This window comes from Botrytis byssoidea (genome assembly GCF_014898295.1).
Source record: "Botrytis byssoidea strain MUCL 94 chromosome Unknown BBYS_021, whole genome shotgun sequence".
NCBI classification, from domain to species: Eukaryota; Fungi; Ascomycota; class Leotiomycetes; order Helotiales; family Sclerotiniaceae; genus Botrytis; species Botrytis byssoidea.
In genome coordinates, this window is record NW_024065862.1 from 733267 (window position 1) to 749460 (window position 16194).

The following is a 16194-nucleotide window of genomic DNA, read 5'->3' on the forward strand; positions in this document are numbered from 1 at the left end:
TATTAATTATTTATTATAATATAAGCCTTAATTCTAAAAGATATATTAATTTCTAAATTATTAAATAATTCTTTATTTAATATATTCCAAACTATTTATAAATAATTCTTTAATTTTTAATAAATATATTCTGATTTATTTTTATTAATAATAATATTAGGAAATATTTTATATACTTTTATCTTTAGGGTTTATTATATATATTCTATAGAATTGAAATCAAAAAAAATAAAAAGATTAATTTATTAATAAAGAAATTTCCTTTTTTTGAAATCAATCTTATATTTTATAAATATAATAAATAAAAGTATTATTTTATATAAATTTATATTCTAAATCAAACTTTTCGAAAATAGAATTTATTTTAATTTCAAAAACCTTGAAATAAAATTTAATATTATATTTATATTTTGTATTCTTAAAATCCCTATTTATTATATATAGATTACTTCTTCTAATATTTCAAAAGCTTTTTTAATATATAATCTTTATATTCTTATTTATATTATATATTTCGATTATTTCTGAATTCTATTTCTAAAAACTAATACAAAAGTATTATTTTATTTTATAAAGTATTTATTTAATTATATAATTAAGCCTTATTTTTCAATTATTAATTCTCTATAAGCTAAATATTATTTAAATTATTTAGTAATATGTATTAATATAAGCTCTAATCTTTTCTTATATCTCTAATTAATTATATTATATTTAGTCAAAATCCTTTTAATGATTTTAATATTATAATTAAATTTAATCTTTTAAATAATCTATTTATATATAGTTTTTAGAAATAATTATATATATTATAATAATATTCATTTGTTTTATTTAATATATAATTTAAATCAATTAATATATAATAAATATATACTATCAATATATATTAAATCTTATAAAAAGATATATTATATAATTTTATAAAAAAATTCAAAGTTTTTTATAATTTGATAAAAATTAAGGCTTTTCTTTATCTTATTAACTATTTTGCTATATATATATAAAATAAGATATTTATAAGGATTATTTTATATATCTTTAATATATTATATATTATAAATTGAAAGTATAATTAAAATAATAAAATGTGATTGTGGGAGTATAATATGTGAAAAAACGCGTTTTGTGGAGTTTCGGCTAATAGAAGTGCACGGTGACTGTACTGCGGGGAGTTGTTAGCTACCTTCAATGCCCGTTGTGTTTGCCGGTACAGGCCTCGGACAGATTACTTTCGCAACCAAATCCTCTATCGTCTGCTTGATTAAACTCAGGATATTCGAGCTGTCAATCGCTACAATTTGAATCAGTGTTCAAATTCGTAGTTCCCAACCACTATAGGTTTTCTATCGAACATACCTAGCCGCTCACTGCATCCCAAAAAAGGTGATCTGTGAATGTTGCTCCTCTTGAAATCGTTCCCATGAATCCTCTGATTGTTCAACCTTTGTATATGAAAACTGGCTCTAACATTACTGAATCGTGCCGGTGGTGGAAGCTGCCGCAGTGAGGTAGAAGCCTCTTCTTCCATCGGTGGCAAGGTAGTTGCGCGCAAGAAATTGTGAGTTTGGCTCGATTTACTTCAAGTGGATGGATGTTAATATAATCTGGAATATTCAAAAATTGAATAGGTTGGAAAAGGGGGTGAGGTTTGAACAGCTATACCGTAGCAGGACACATTCCTCAGAGGTAAGCCTGATTGAAGACTTCAAAGATTAATAAAGCGAATTATCGCGACGATTACCATCTCCTTCGATACTGATATAGTTCAATGCTGCTAATACTTAACTGCTAACCATAGTTCAAAAGTAAGTCCCGAAGTTTAGACAAGAGCAAGTGAATATATCGATCTCATATTCATGCCAGTACTAAAAGACCACATGGCGAAGGGCTTTCAGAGAATTGGAACACTGCGGTAATTACAAGGCCGCAAAAAAGCCATATTTCTCTTCCCAAAAATAGCAATGGATTAGTAGGCACTTGGGTAGATGGTTATGATAATTACTTGAATCATTGAAAGTCGTTGAGACAACATCAACTCCATCTATCTTTTTGGTCTTTGTCACAAAACCGCGTAACTGAGACAACTTACATAAACAAACTGTTGGTGTCGGGAATTAACGAACAGCTTGGTTAACTTCTATACAAATAAACTATTTTCTGACATTAGAAAGTATTTTTCATTCCACACCCCTCAGTTACTACGTGATAACTAGCAAATCTTGATGCTCAATCCCGATATTCCTTTCCATACTCTTTCAATGTCAAAGAGAACGAACTATGAAAGTGCCTCGGTTAGGTAAGGCGAGATGGCTCAGACTATTATTGGAGCTGTCTTGGTATCTCAGATGGACGTCAAGCTTGCAAGCTAGACAATGCCATAATCTAATAATTGTATTGTATCTTCTCCTTTGCCCTCAATTATTCCAAATAAAACTTTCGACATGTTCTATGGTTTCTTTGGCTTAGGAGGTGTATCCTTCAAACCCGAAAAAGATATTCCTGATCTCTCTGGAAAAGTCATTCTTGTTACAGGCGGTAAATTATCTCCCTATCTCACACAAGGATCAATTATCTCTTCCATTCACTTAATGCTAACTGATTATCATAGGAAATGTTGGTTTAGGCCTTGAAACTATCCTCCAGCTTTCCAAGCACAATCCTTCGCACATATATCTCGCCGCGCGATCCGAACCTAAAGCTACCGCCGCAATCAAAGAGATACAATCCAAAGTACCAAATGCCCCAATTACATTTATCCATTGCGACCTTACCTCCCTCCCATCAGTTCAGGAGTGTGCCAAACAATTCAGTATCAAAGAGTCCCGTCTCGACTTATTGTTCCTAAATGCGGGAATCATGGCGGTACCAGCGGCAACTACGGAACAAGGCTATGAAATACAATTTGGCACAAACCATGTTGGTCATGCTCTTTTGACGAAACTACTTCTACCCACATTGTTGGAAACAGCAGGGCAGAAAGATGCAGATGTGAGAGTTATCTCCTTGAGTAGTTTGGGTCATACATTGGGTCCTGTTGGGGGTATCAAATTCGACGATCTCAAAACAGATATGAATGGTTATACGACAGCCTCTCGATATGGACAATCCAAGCTGTCAAACATTCTTTTCGCTAAAGGGTTGAACAAGAGATATGGCGAGAAGGGTATCACAGCTGTATCGGTTCATCCGGGAGTAGTCAACACAAATTTGTATGCGACCGCTTTGGAGAAATATGGGGTGTTTGGAAAAGTTGGTGGATTAGTAAGAGATTTGGCTTTTACAAGTATGGCTGACGGAGCAAAGAATCAACTCTGGGCTGCTGTAGCAAACAAGGGTAGTGCAAAAGGCGAAGTTTTGAAAGGCGAGTACTACACACCTGTTGGAATTTCTGGCAATGGAAATAAGTACGCAGGAGATGAAAAGCTGGCGGATGAACTGTGGGAGTGGACAGAGAAAGAGTTGGAAGCGTACAATGCTTGACTTTCATGGCACCCACTGATGGCTTATCTTGACTTTTGTTCATATGCTAATGCGATTCATTTACTGTATATTATGATTTTCTGTTTCTGTTTCCTAAATGTATTTTCCTACACGGGTGCAGCTTTCTGAGTGATTACTAGCCTCAAAAAACTTTCCAAAAGATATGATGGGGATGAGATGGTAGGTTCTGCCATCGAACGATTACATCTTGCTAATCTATCATGTATCTGAAATTACTTCTAGAATTGATGCAAGTAATGTTTTCCCATTGAAGAAGATTCAGGTATTGCCAGCGCAAATACGTGTTGAGCGAATCAAGTACTACATGTCTCGGGCGAAGTAGGCACCATGACGAATGAATCTACGATGTGGTCCCCGAATACAGAATTAAAGCTCGCGTCGAGGCAGTCGATATTGCTTTGATCCTGGCACAGTTTCTTGATCCCCTGATATACAATTTTGTGTCCAATCATTGTATACGCACATGCATGACCAACTTCAGGCCGGACCATTAATAATGTCTGCTCTAAAATTCAAAATAGGCAAATGGCACGTTCCAATCATATCGAAATCCGTGGTATGCTTCCTCACTTCACGAAAGAATTCAAATGTAACGCTGTATGATGACAACTCAAGATTAATGCGGAGAGAGTGAGCCAAAGTGGATATGTTTCTGGAAAGATCTTTGACACTCAATCGATCTTTTATTATGTCGAAATTGCCCATTGAAGGATCCCCAAAATCAGTCTAGAATCGTGGGAGAACTTTAGAGTTTTGTTCAACGAGAATGTATGCATATATAGGTCACATGCAATTTCTCCTCTTCATCCTTATTCAAGGAACAACGTGCCATGGCATCTGGAAATCTCTTAATCAAACATTGAAAGGCCGATTACATAGTTCGCGCCCTTTTTCGTATCCATGTTTTTCAATCTATGAAGGCCAGCGAGTTACTCCTAATCAATTACAATGCGTGGAAATTCAGCATAACTATACATCGTCGGAATATCGAACTCAATTTTACAACGGATTCATGAACAATCAAGACGAAATTTGTTTCACTAATGTTACTGACCAATGCGTTCTCAATAACATCCTTCCAGCCGATGCAAATGCGTTCACAAATGTCAGCTGTAACCAAGGAAGTGTTTCAGAGTACTATGTACAGGTCGAGGAGGGTTCTGACGTTGTGGCCGCTCTTGACTTCTCTAGAAAGACCGGAATAAGATTGTCCATAAAGAATAGTGGACACGATTATCTTAGTCGTAGTAGTCGCAAGGGATCTTTGGCTCTCTGGATGAGAAAAGTATCAGGGATGAGTCATGAAACATCTTTTGTACCCAAAGGTTGTGATTCTACTCCAGTCAATGTCATCACAACAGCGGCAGGAGTAAACACAAATGATGTTTATGAGTTTGCAGAAACCCAGAACGTCACATTCATCGGAGGCTATGCAACAACAATTGGCGTAGCCGGAGGCTGGGTACAAGCAGGTGGCCACTCCGTTCTCTCACCGGTCTATGGACTAGGAATTGACCGAGTCGTTCAATACAAGATCATTACCACCGATGGTGTTCTAAGAATTGCCAACGAATGCAAAAACTCGGACCTTTTCTGGGCCTTGAGGGGTGGTGGTGGTGGAACTTTTGGGATAGTGATGGAAGCTACCCATCGCGTTGAGCCAAGGATACAGCTGGCTGTAGCGGCTATTTCGTATAATCGTACATCATCTAACGTTCTGGAATGGCTATCTGTCATAGTTAACAATTCTTTACCATGGGCAAACCAAGGCTGGGGTGGACATTATCAAGCTGCCAATTTGATAAGTGTGACACCACTTCTCAGCCTTTCCGAAGCAGTAGAATCAATGGCTCCAGCTATGAAATTTGCGATGGAGAATGGCGGCACTGTAGTTATCGAAATACTCTCTTCCTGGTATGAGTTTTACACGAAATATGTGACACCCAATGAGGCTGTTGTTGGTGGTCTTCGCCCACTCGCTCCTCGACTTGTACCGGCATCTTTATTCAACAGTACAGAGGGCAGATCGAAGTTGATGGGGTTTCTAGAACGTTTGATTTCTCTTGGGTACTCGCCTTACATCCCCAACACTACGCCATGGCTTTATCCGTGGGATCCTGCATCAACATCCTCTACGCCGGCATGGCGGGATTCTATTTGGGAACTTTCATATGGTGGAGCATGGACATTTAACGAAACTTTGGAGCAACGAACATCCCAGATTGATCTGGTTAATGATCTGACTGCAATGGTAGAGGAATTCACACCGACAGGAGGGGCGTATCTTAACGAAGCTCATCCATGGACCAGCGATTGGAGAGAAGCTTGGTGGGGCCTCAAAAATTATGAGAGATTGGTCGAGATCAAGAAGAAATACGATCCTGACAATTTGTTGACTTGTTGGAAATGCGTGGGATTTGATGAGGAGAACGCAGCAAAAGATTTCCCTTGTTTGAACATATGAGCCGGATCTTGCATGGTTCTAGATAGCGACCTTATAAAGTTTGAGCATGATTCTCGGCATACAAATGAAGGATGGACCAAAGATAATGTGTATGACAAGACCGTTTTCAAAGCAGAGAGCTCGATGAGACTTAGCTCTCAAGTAATCTCATATGAGGAAAATGGTAATTGGACTTTGTTAGCTCTGAACAATAGAACCTTACTGAGACTGAGCAAGCTTCCAGTACATTACGATAGGAAAATAGATAGACGAATCATTTGAATTATACTAAAAAGGCACAATATTAATTTATTCAATTTCTAGTAGGTTACCTGAGAACGTAGGAACTTGTTCTGTTCTGGTCTTAACAAAGAGAGACATATATACCTGGTAGGAATACCTAAGTGCCTAGGTACACCAGCTCGACCAGGTAGCAGGTGGGTTATAATGTAAGCAAGCCAAGCCAGCAACCCCGCATTTCTTAGGTCCCCCCCAAGCTAACTCCCCCGCATAGTGTTATCTTAGCTTTGATGCCCTTAGAGCTCCACACCTACCCAGCAACTTATCAATTACAACTTTTTAACAATTCAGGAAATTTAACTATCATGGCACAAAAATTACGTTTAGCAGTTTCGCAATCTCATACACTCTCTACAACATCTGCCACTCTTGCTGCCCTCTCTAGAATAACAGAACAAGCTGCGACAAAATCAATTGATTTAATCCTATTTCCAGAAGCATATTTGGGAGGTTACCCTCGCACAGCAACATTTGGCGCAGTAGTCGGAGCTCGAGATTCAAAAGGTCGTGAGCAATTCCTACATTATTACAAAGATGCGGTCGATTTAGGGGATACACCAGAAAGCGCAGGAAGGAAGTGGGTAAACAAAGAACTAGAGGCTAGAGTTGATGGAAAACGCGGAGATGGCACAAGAGAGGAGCTGGAAAAAATCGCAAGAGATACTGGTGTATTCGTTGTGACAGGACTAGTAGAGAGATGCGGTGGAAGTTTATATTGTGGTGTTCTGTATGTTTGTCCGAAGTTTGGAATGATTGGCAACAGGAGAAAGGTTATGCCGGTATGACATTTCCCCTTTTGTTGTTATTATTTAGAGAGATTGGTCGTGTGCAATAGATACTAATGATGACATAGACTGGCAGCGAAAGGCTCATATGGGGCCAAGGACAACCTTCCTCATTGAGAGCAGTTACAACCACGATCAGAGGTGTGAAACTTACGCTTGCGGCTGCGATATGCTGGGAAAATTACATGCCTTTGTTACGACAATCCCTTTATAGCCAAAACGTCAATTTATATTTAGCCCCCACCGCAGATGCAAAAGATACCTGGCTACCATTGATGCGGACAATTGCATGCGAGGGTAGATGCGTGGTATTGAGTGCGAATCAATGTATGAAGAGATCGAATCTTCCAAGCTGGATTACTGGAAACAATAAAGAAGACAGTGCTATTGACGACGGTCATGCGAAAGGTTATAGGCATGTTCAATCCAAATCAAGGAGAAAATCCATTCTGACGGATGATGGATGTGAGATTGCACTTCCCCAGAGGATAGAAGGAATACCAGAAATCACAGAAACTCTCAAAAAGGATACGTCTGATTTCGTATGTAGAGGTGGTTCATGTGTCATTTCTCCTTTGGGCGAGGTTCTTGCGGGTCCGATGTGGGAAGATGATAATGGTTTGCTCTCTGTTGACATTGACTTTGAAGATTGCTTGAGAGGAAGATTGGATTTGGACGTTGGTGGAAGTTATTCAAGGTATGTCAAAACCTTTGAGTTCTACTACAGGGCCTGCTAATTAGTCCAAGGAATGATGCTTTCAGACTTACAGTAGAAGGATTGGACCTGAGCCCTCCACCTTGATATTGGCTGTAGATGGCATCAGCAACATATATTAACATAGTAAAGGGGATCATCGGTATTGGCACATCTTAATCTATTACATGTGGTATGATCTTCAGGGTAGGGTAATCACATTGATCTGATCCTAGGGTACCGGTAATTTATCAATTTGTGTAGCTCGAACTTGGTTCACCAGCCACAAGGAAACTCTTTCCCAGAGCTCACCGTTGATGATTTAGAGGATGCAAGTCATGGGTAGTCCATTTCCAGAGAATCTTTTATGGCAAGCAATATCATATTATTCTTGATTATTCCTGACCTCATTGTGTTACATTAACCACGATGTTCCGTATATTCGTTTGTGTAATTGACCACTAAAAGGCAAGGAATATGAACGGTATAGTACTTGAAGATCTATTATCGCATGTCTGACGCCCAAAATCTCAAATTAGGCAAGGATCGCGCTATGTTAGATGTGTTTATCCTTGTATGATTTGCAAACAGGGCTCGGCACATCGAAATTATTGGCATTTCAAAGCTGTACTTCGTAAAGCTAGTCAGGTATTGGAAAAATTACCGAATGTGGAAGCCAGGTCTTGGTGTTGTCTAGACATGATTTACCGTTTGGCGTCCACTTACGTAGTAAAGTGCCCGTCGTACCTGCCACCTTTTCAGATTAAAGCATTCTCTTCCAAACCATTTTTTCTTATAGCCAATTCTCAAATTATCTTGGAACTTTTCATTGCCTGGCCAATCGTACGTCTGCCGCAAAAGTCAATTCTGCCGCAAATCAAGTACTTTGATCAAGTGTTTGAAGTTTGGCTACGTCACATGAAATCATCTACAGCTGAATACCTAGTACGGAGTATCTATCTAGGCTACCTAGGGTACGATGTTTGATGTAGCGATGTGGCTAACACTGGTTTGATGTAAGTTAATTATTCTCTATCTTCTCTACGTGGTACTTTGACATGGACAGAGAGCAAAGTACATGCGGAGTCGGGGACATGTACGCACAACAAGTGAAATTATTTTCAGTCTGAAATTGACTATCGATTATCACACTGCACTTGTGCCATCCGTGCTCGATCAGCTAGCCAACTGCAGAACTAATTCTGTCGAAAGAAACCGATTTGATCCTTTCTTTCAGTCTAATTAACGCTAAGTCCGAAGTTAATCAATCAAATCGTGCAAATGCGAGTGCGGGGGTGACGAAGCTCAGTATTGTCATTATTGAATTGAGAAAAAAATTGGTCTGGTTATTCATTTACTTCAATCCACTTCAATATCACATCACGATTAAAAGTCTTCTCGAGAAGTTATTCATTCATAGAACGATATCTGCATTGCCAAAAGACTCTTGTTTTCATTTGCTTTTGCAATTGCCTTCAAGATGGTCAGTAATATGTTCCTATTCAAATCTACATTATGCATATGGGTCAAATATGCAATTGCTAACTCAACAACCTCATAGTCTTCTTCACAAACTGCAGGATCTGGAACGTCTACTACTACATCAAGCTCTGCATCCAGTCTTGTTTCCACTTTGATACCTGTTGCCGCTCTTGCTGCGGTATATATCATTGCCTTCTTGGTCCTTCGCGCAAAATTTTTACGCGTTTACCAACCTCGAACTTTCTTACCAACACTTCGCGAGGATGAAAGGACATCGCGGTTATCTGATAGCAAATTTGGCTGGCTTGCTCCCTTCAAAAGTATACCAGATGAACATGTTCTGGATCATCAATCACTTGATGGTTACTTTTACCTTCGATTCTTCGGATTGTTGACCAAGATATGTTTTGTTGGTTGTTGTATAACTTTCCCCATCCTATTTCCGGTCAACGCGACTGGTGGTGGCGGCCAAAAGGAGCTTGATATACTATCTTTCAGTAACGTAATTAATAAGAATCGATACTATGCCCATACATTTGTTGCATGGATATTTCTCAGTCAGTACTCCTCGTACTAGTCTTTCGTTCTTCTTCAGGTCTCCCCTACGTTTGTTCGAAGTTGCTGACAATTTTAGGTTTCGTTATATTCATGATCACCAAAGAAACCATGTTCTTTATCAATGTTCGACACAACTATATGCTAGCCCCATTCAATGCGTCCAGAATTTCATCCAAGACTGTCCTTTTCACCTTTATCCCACAGGAGCATTTGAGTGAATCAGCATTAAAGGAGGCTCTTGGAGGCGATTCTGTTGTTGCCCGTATTTGGATGGCTAAAGATTGCGAGAAGCTTACGGAGAAAGTAGAGGAGCGAGATACCGATGCAATGAAGCTGGAAAATGCCGAAATTAAACTAATCAAAGCCGCAAATGATAGACGCCTTAAATGGGAAAAGAAATGGGCTAAGGCGGAGAAGAAAGGAAAGCCAAAGCCAGCGCGAAAGAACGTGGATACCGAAGCTGGGCTTGTCTCCGAATGGATGAAGAAGACAGATCGACCATCGCATCGTCTAGGGAAGATACCATTGATCGGAAAGAAAGTCGATACTATTGATTGGTCTCGAAACGAACTCCAAAAACTTATTCCAGAAATCGAAAAGGAGCAAGAAATTGTAGTGGGCCAAAACGGGACATCACTCCCTGCTGCCTTTGTTGAATTCAGATCCCAATTCGAAGCCAATTATGCGTTTCAAAGATTCAGCGCAAAAAACCCCACCAAGTTGGACCCAAGAGCTATTGCAGTCAAACCCCAGGAAGTCATTTGGAAGAACCTCAAAATCAAGAAAACACAGAGAAAGATGAGAGTCATCGCTACTGCGACATTCTTGACTGCAATGATTATCTTTTGGTCGATCCCTGTTGCTGTTATCGGTGCTATCAGCAATATAAATTATTTGACTGAAAAGGTTCCTTTCTTGTCATTCATTAATGACATCCCTAGTGTTATTCTTGGTGTCGTCACTGGTTTACTTCCCTCGGTCGCATTATCAATCCTGATGGCTTTGGTACCCATCGTCTGCAGGTGGATGGCCAAACTCAGCGGTGAGGTGACGACACCGGCCGTGGAACTTAAATGCCAGAATTGGTATTTTGCATTCCAAGTCATACAAGTATTCTTGGTCACCACATTCTCGTCTGGAGCGGCAGCTGTGGTGTCCGAAATCATTGAAGATCCTTCTTCAGCTACCACATTACTTGCTCAAAGTTTACCAAAAGCTTCCAACTTTTTTATATCTTACATCATTGTTCAAGGTCTTGGAATCGCAGCTGGAAATTTGATCAACGTTGGCGCTCTGGTCATGTTAACCGTTGGTGGTAAATTCCTTGATAAGTCACCAAGAAAAATGTATAATCGATATATCACATTGGCTGGTCTTGGTTGGGGATCGTTATATCCAAAGTTTGCTTGTTTAGGAGTTATTGGTATGTTCATGTAGTCCTGACAAACAGAATGTTCATTTCTAACGATAAATTAGCAATCTCTTATTCTTGCATCGCACCACTTGTTCTCGGATTTGCAACTATTGGGTTTGCAATCGTATACCTTGCAGTCCGTTATAACATGTTCTTCGTTCTTTCCAACGACGTCGATACTCGAGGATCTTCGTATGCTAAAGCTCTGCAACAATTAATGGTCGGAGTGTACATTTCCGAAGTCTGTCTACTCGGTCTATTCGCCATTAATACGACCATAGGTCCAATCGTTCTTATGGGTGTTTTTATTTTCCTGACAGCTGTTTACCATGCTGTGATGCGCCATGCTTTAAAGCCTTTAACTATGTACCTCCCAAGATCCACTGATGGTGATGATCAGGTCGCTTTATTCGAAACGCCATCAAACAACACTCACGAATATACCAAGTCTGCACTCCCACCCACACAATCCGAAAGTCGTGGAGAAGATGCCAAAAAGTCCAAGAAGGCCGCGATCCTCGGAAAATTGTTTGATCCAAGAAAATTCAAATCACACGCGCGTGCCAAGAAGTTTGTGACTAGTCGCGAGGAGCTTCCATCATATGAAGAAGCTGTTGAGAGTCAGGCTTACCTTGATCCTGCCATTACAAGCCCCCCACAAACCTTATGGATTGTTAGGGATGAAATGGGCATTAGTCAACATGAGGTTGAGGCTACGAGGGGCATAATCCCAATAAGTGACGAGCTTTCAACATTCAATGAGAAGGGGAAGGTTGTCTGGAATCAAGATACAGTATTGCAGGCGCCAATTCGGGAGAAGAGAATCGATTATTGATCGTTAAGCTCATTATCAAGCTCTGTATGATGCATGATCGGAAACATGGAGATATCACAACACGTAATGGTGGGTGTCATGATTTGGAAGAGTGTGATAATGAAGTTTTATGCTAGGAGAAGATGGACATACCCAAGTGATTATTGTTAGTGTTTTCTGCTGCGCCATCTGCGTATGAATGACGTTTTGTAATTAATTATAATTTTATCCCTCGTCTGAAGTTACAACTGTCTACACAACTTTGCATTTCCCATTCAGAGTGACTCATTTTACCTGACTCTCTGGTACCAATCTTACGCAGCTATTTTGATCGCGGTCATAGACAAACGCATGAATCTGACAGTCCCATTCCTTCATTGCTCGCTGAACACTAGGCTGCTGTCTTAACCATTCTACTTCAGACAGTACGTAAAGTTCCGTGAAATGACGATTCCGTGATTGAGGTGATTGAGCAGGTGGCTCGAGCGCGTCAGACTCTTGATGAAGTTGGATGATATCACTGGATGTGTTAGTGGGATTTGTGTTGTCATAGGACTAGAAGTGAAAGGAGTATAGTGATACGAAGGTTCAGGAAGAGAAGTGGCACGTGAATCTATCTTGGCAGTATTGGGGAGAATTACCGATACCAATTGTTACTATCACTTTCTGATTCCTCAAGCAGATGACAGTCATAGTGGCCGCATATTATGATATGCTGTACCTGATTCCAATGACTTTAGTATTCAAGTTCCACTATATAGCAAGCTTTAACATACCTTTAGAACATCTACGGCCCATTCAATTGCACTTCCACTGCTTGTATCACCAACGCTCACACGGTTTCCTAAGTTACGGTGGACAAAGATCTCGGATCTCTTAACATTTGTGAGAGCATCAGTTTCTGATACCAGGGAATCAGAACACCCTATCCAGAGTACAGTTTCTTTTGGTTCTTGGGCATTGGTAGTTGAGTCCCGGGAAGGTGGAGGCGACGGTGGAGAAGAGGCTGATGGATTGTTGAATTGGAGTAGATTGGCTGGAACAGATTGAACAGAGTAACGGAGGGAGGGGAGTGGAATCGTCATTTTCACAAATTTCTTTGGTTAAAAGTTTGATTGGAAGATGTATATTCAGTTCAATCAATGTTTCCGAGAGAGAGAGAGAGAGAGAGGAAAGAATGTAAAACTTTTACCTTCATTCAATTTTCAATGTATACCTATGCAATGGTATGTGATCACAAGACAGTGGAGATTCATCATGTTTAGAAAAAGGTTAGACCATAAAACTGAGTCCTTAGCGGCTTAACGTGGGGTGACTTGTTACAAAAATCACGCCACATAGCATGCAGGATGAAGCTTAGTAAAAAGCTTGTTTTTGTCTCTTCCAGTAGAATTGATGGTGGATTTTGGAAAAATGGAATCTAGATGATTTATATGATATATATGATAGGATTGGGAAGCAATTCGAGAAACAATATCAGGCTGTGTAGATCTGTCTCGATCATGGCGGAAGAACAGACTCTGGTGCAGAAGGAGAGTCCCCCGAGTAGAGTGGCTCGAGAGTGGGCTATCCAACGCGATGTGTGAAACGACAATATGTGTCGTCGATGCTTCAAGCTTCGATATGGGAGGACATAGCCTGAAATTCATCCAGACGGCAGATAAATAATCAACCTCCTTCCACCCTCCTTTGTACGGACGGACATGAACACCTCGCTCTTAATGCATGGGGAAGTTGATTGTGTCGCCACCTGGAAGCTCCACTCCACAATAACCATCGAGATCAATTATGAGAAAGAAGTCAATTCATGCACATTCGATGGTGTAACACAAGCCAAGAAAGCGACAGATACTGTGAGTGTTGTGCTTCCTTCTAGCAACATCTCGGGCTGCGACGCCAATGTCTATCACCACCAAACGTGATTCCATACTAGGGAGATATGATGCATGGTACTACAAATCAAAAGTCATGAGGTTTTCCTGCTTGAGTCTTACATCCTCGTGACATCCTCACTACCAGGTAGAGATAAAGATGCACAAGTATCATTTGGACCGGATTAATGTTTCTGAGAAGTTAGGTACCTACCTAGCTAAATAGTAGTATTCAAATAGAGAACTTGCGGGACTTACCCGACACTCATGATAATTGGGGGCTAAATTCGCGGGGGTAGAGTGCTACTCTAGTCTTCTTCTCAATCATGAACCAAATATCTATGGTAGAGATCACCGGGAAACATTCAAACTGCTCGATGACTGAAAATTGAGATGCTTTTCCAAGTTTCTATCTACTCGGTTTTCAAGATCTGGTTGGAGGAGAGAAGTAGTTGACAATGAAGATGAAGATGTGATTGCTGGTGTGACAGACTGTAGGTATTCCGTACTCCGTACTCTGTACATCAAGAACTATGTGGGGTATACCAGTACCTACCTACCTACTGGTAGGTGCTAAACTTATTTTCACCTCACTGAAAGTCGAAAAAGTTTATCATTACTCGACCTACGATAGGGTATCTAGACATTTCGACATTTCTCATTTGTGAAACCAACTCACTCCTTTCTTATTCTAGATTTACTTTATCGTCGCCCATTTGCTGCTGACCTTTCTTGTCCATTAGGTTGCAATGTGAAAAATCTTCCAGTGAATTGCCACATACATTGGAGGAACTAATAGTTATGTCGTACTTCAGAGAGAAATTTGTCATGATGGGGCTTTCTACACTATCCATTGCGACATTATTCGCAGATTCAATCAGAACTTAAGCTCATCATTGCCATTCACTCAATCTTTCTACCACAATGACCTCTCCCTCTTCTGATGAGATTTTCGATAATTGGAGTGGAATCAAAGAAGATGATTTCTCCAAAACAATATTCGAGACATTCGGCCTATCCAATGACGACAATTATGTATATCGCGCCGAATCATTCGCCATGACATTATCACAAATTCAAGAAACTACCAGTACGGGGAAATTAAAGTATCATTACCAAGATCATGGCAAGGTGGTTCAGGTAGGTCATTTTGATTCACAAATTGTAGATTGATGTTGACTGACTGCTAAGGTACCACTCGCAGACATCGATGCCTATACTTCGATATTCTCTTCCAAAACCGATACATCTAAAGCTCTAGTGGCATTCTCTTCCAACGCAAAGAAAGGTTCACCTCGAGAATGGGTTGCGAATTACCTTCAATCTCGCCGAATTGCTCCTTCATATAAGATACCGAAAGCCAAAACACACATAAATCCATACTATGAGATCTGGGCTTACACTTGTCGGATGGTATCTTTCCTTGGACCACTTCCTGATGCACATTATGCGGATCCTGCGGCCGCAAAAATGACCCATCCTGTTCTTCCTGTTCTTTACCACCATTTTGGATGTGTCGTACCATCTTACGATTCTCTATACATAATATCTCGACTTGTGGAAGAGTCAAAAGCCGATGGAGTTATTGATATGGCAAGTGGAAGTGGATATTGGACATATATGCTACGCAGAATGAAGGTAAAGGTGAACGCTGTTGATAACATGGCGAGTGAATATAGGAATATGTGGATATCTGATACTGAAAAGGCAGATGGGGTGGAATATCTGAGGAAGAATGCTGGAGGAAAGAGCAAAGTTTTATTGATGGTATACATGATTACAGCTGGGACATTTACGAAACGAGTGTTGAACGCTTACAAAGGAAATACAATCGTGGCAGTCGGAACACAAAACGCGAATCGATACACAGGATTTAGCGACTGTAGTATGGAAGAGTGGTTTCAGAAGGAGATAAGTGATTGGGAGCTCACTTGCAGAATCGCAATGCCAAGTTTCGCAGGAAAGGATGAAGGAATGTTTGTATGGAGGAGAAAGACTTTATGAGATTTATGAAAATTATTGAGGGCGTGGAATGGAGCGAAACTTTTTGTGGATCATGATGTATGGTGGGCTAGAAATGTATTTATGCCATTGGGGCATTCCATTTGATACTGGTATCGATCACGCTTTTGCGATGAACATTTGGGTGATCCTCGAGCTTTTGGTATCTCTCTCATATGAGTTTTCTGATCTGCTGTCACACAGCTTGCAATGAAAGCCGAGGCTCTTTTTCTTAGAACCTAAAGGGTCTTTCAGTTCGAGGTTGAACAATTCTATTCCCCGAAACAAGTGTTTTCCGTGGTAGCCATTCATTTATGAGTGATGAATC

General features: G+C 40.0%; 6 protein-coding genes across 6 annotated transcripts; 5 read left to right on the forward strand and 1 right to left on the reverse strand.

The window, feature by feature from the left end:
* Positions 1-2444: 2444 nt before the first annotated feature.
* Positions 2445-3483, forward strand: EAE97_009389 (uncharacterized protein; the record flags this gene model as incomplete). Its single annotated transcript, XM_038879904.1, has 2 exons — positions 2445-2538; positions 2612-3483. The coding sequence occupies 2 exons, from the start codon at positions 2445-2447 to the stop codon at positions 3481-3483; spliced, it is 966 nt and encodes a 321-aa protein (XP_038729460.1).
* A 1033-nt stretch (positions 3484-4516) lies between these two features.
* EAE97_009390 (uncharacterized protein) lies at positions 4517-5968 on the forward strand (the record flags this gene model as incomplete). Its single annotated transcript, XM_038879905.1, has 1 exon — positions 4517-5968. The coding sequence occupies one exon, from the start codon at positions 4517-4519 to the stop codon at positions 5966-5968; it is 1452 nt and encodes a 483-aa protein (XP_038729461.1).
* A 584-nt stretch (positions 5969-6552) lies between these two features.
* Positions 6553-7834, forward strand: EAE97_009391 (uncharacterized protein; the record flags this gene model as incomplete). The annotated part of the gene is made up of 3 exons (XM_038879906.1): positions 6553-7026; positions 7101-7729; positions 7780-7834. The coding sequence occupies 3 exons, from the start codon at positions 6553-6555 to the stop codon at positions 7832-7834; spliced, it is 1158 nt and encodes a 385-aa protein (XP_038729462.1).
* A 687-nt stretch (positions 7835-8521) lies between these two features.
* Positions 8522-12118, forward strand: EAE97_009392 (uncharacterized protein). Its single transcript, XM_038879907.1, has 4 exons — positions 8522-9209; positions 9288-9765; positions 9843-11189; positions 11243-12118. The coding sequence occupies exons 1-4, from the start codon at positions 9207-9209 to the stop codon at positions 12013-12015; spliced, it is 2601 nt and encodes an 866-aa protein (XP_038729463.1). The 5' UTR covers positions 8522-9206; the 3' UTR covers positions 12016-12118.
* On the reverse strand, positions 12119-13209 carry EAE97_009393 (uncharacterized protein). The gene is made up of 3 exons (XM_038879908.1): positions 12771-13209; positions 12636-12715; positions 12119-12514 (listed from the first exon to the last, which is right to left on the reverse strand). The coding sequence occupies exons 1-3, from the start codon at positions 13077-13079 to the stop codon at positions 12280-12282; spliced, it is 624 nt and encodes a 207-aa protein (XP_038729464.1). The 5' UTR covers positions 13080-13209; the 3' UTR covers positions 12119-12279.
* A 1580-nt stretch (positions 13210-14789) lies between these two features.
* On the forward strand, positions 14790-15869 carry EAE97_009394 (uncharacterized protein; the record flags this gene model as incomplete). Its single annotated transcript, XM_038879909.1, has 2 exons — positions 14790-15005; positions 15057-15869. 2 exons carry the CDS (start codon positions 14790-14792, stop codon positions 15867-15869), a joined length of 1029 nt encoding a protein of 342 aa, XP_038729465.1.
* Positions 15870-16194: the final 325 nt, after the last annotated feature.

Excerpts from the sequence above, each read along its gene's own strand:
- EAE97_009392 (XM_038879907.1), top strand. Across the intron at positions 9,766-9,842 it reads TGTTGCATGGATATTTCTCA|GTTTCGTTATATTCATGATC; the intron begins GTCAGTACTCCT and ends TGACAATTTTAG. Across the intron at positions 11,190-11,242 it reads TGCTTGTTTAGGAGTTATTG|CAATCTCTTATTCTTGCATC; the intron begins GTATGTTCATGT and ends ACGATAAATTAG.
- EAE97_009393 (XM_038879908.1), bottom strand. The coding sequence starts at position 13,079 with ATGACGATTCCACTCCCCTCCCTCCGTTACTCTGTTCAATCTGTTCCA. Across the intron at positions 12,716-12,770 it reads GGGCCGTAGATGTTCTAAAG|GTACAGCATATCATAATATG; the intron begins GTATGTTAAAGC and ends CATTGGAATCAG. Across the intron at positions 12,515-12,635 it reads GATAGTAACAATTGGTATCG|TGATATCATCCAACTTCATC; the intron begins GTAATTCTCCCC and ends TAACACATCCAG.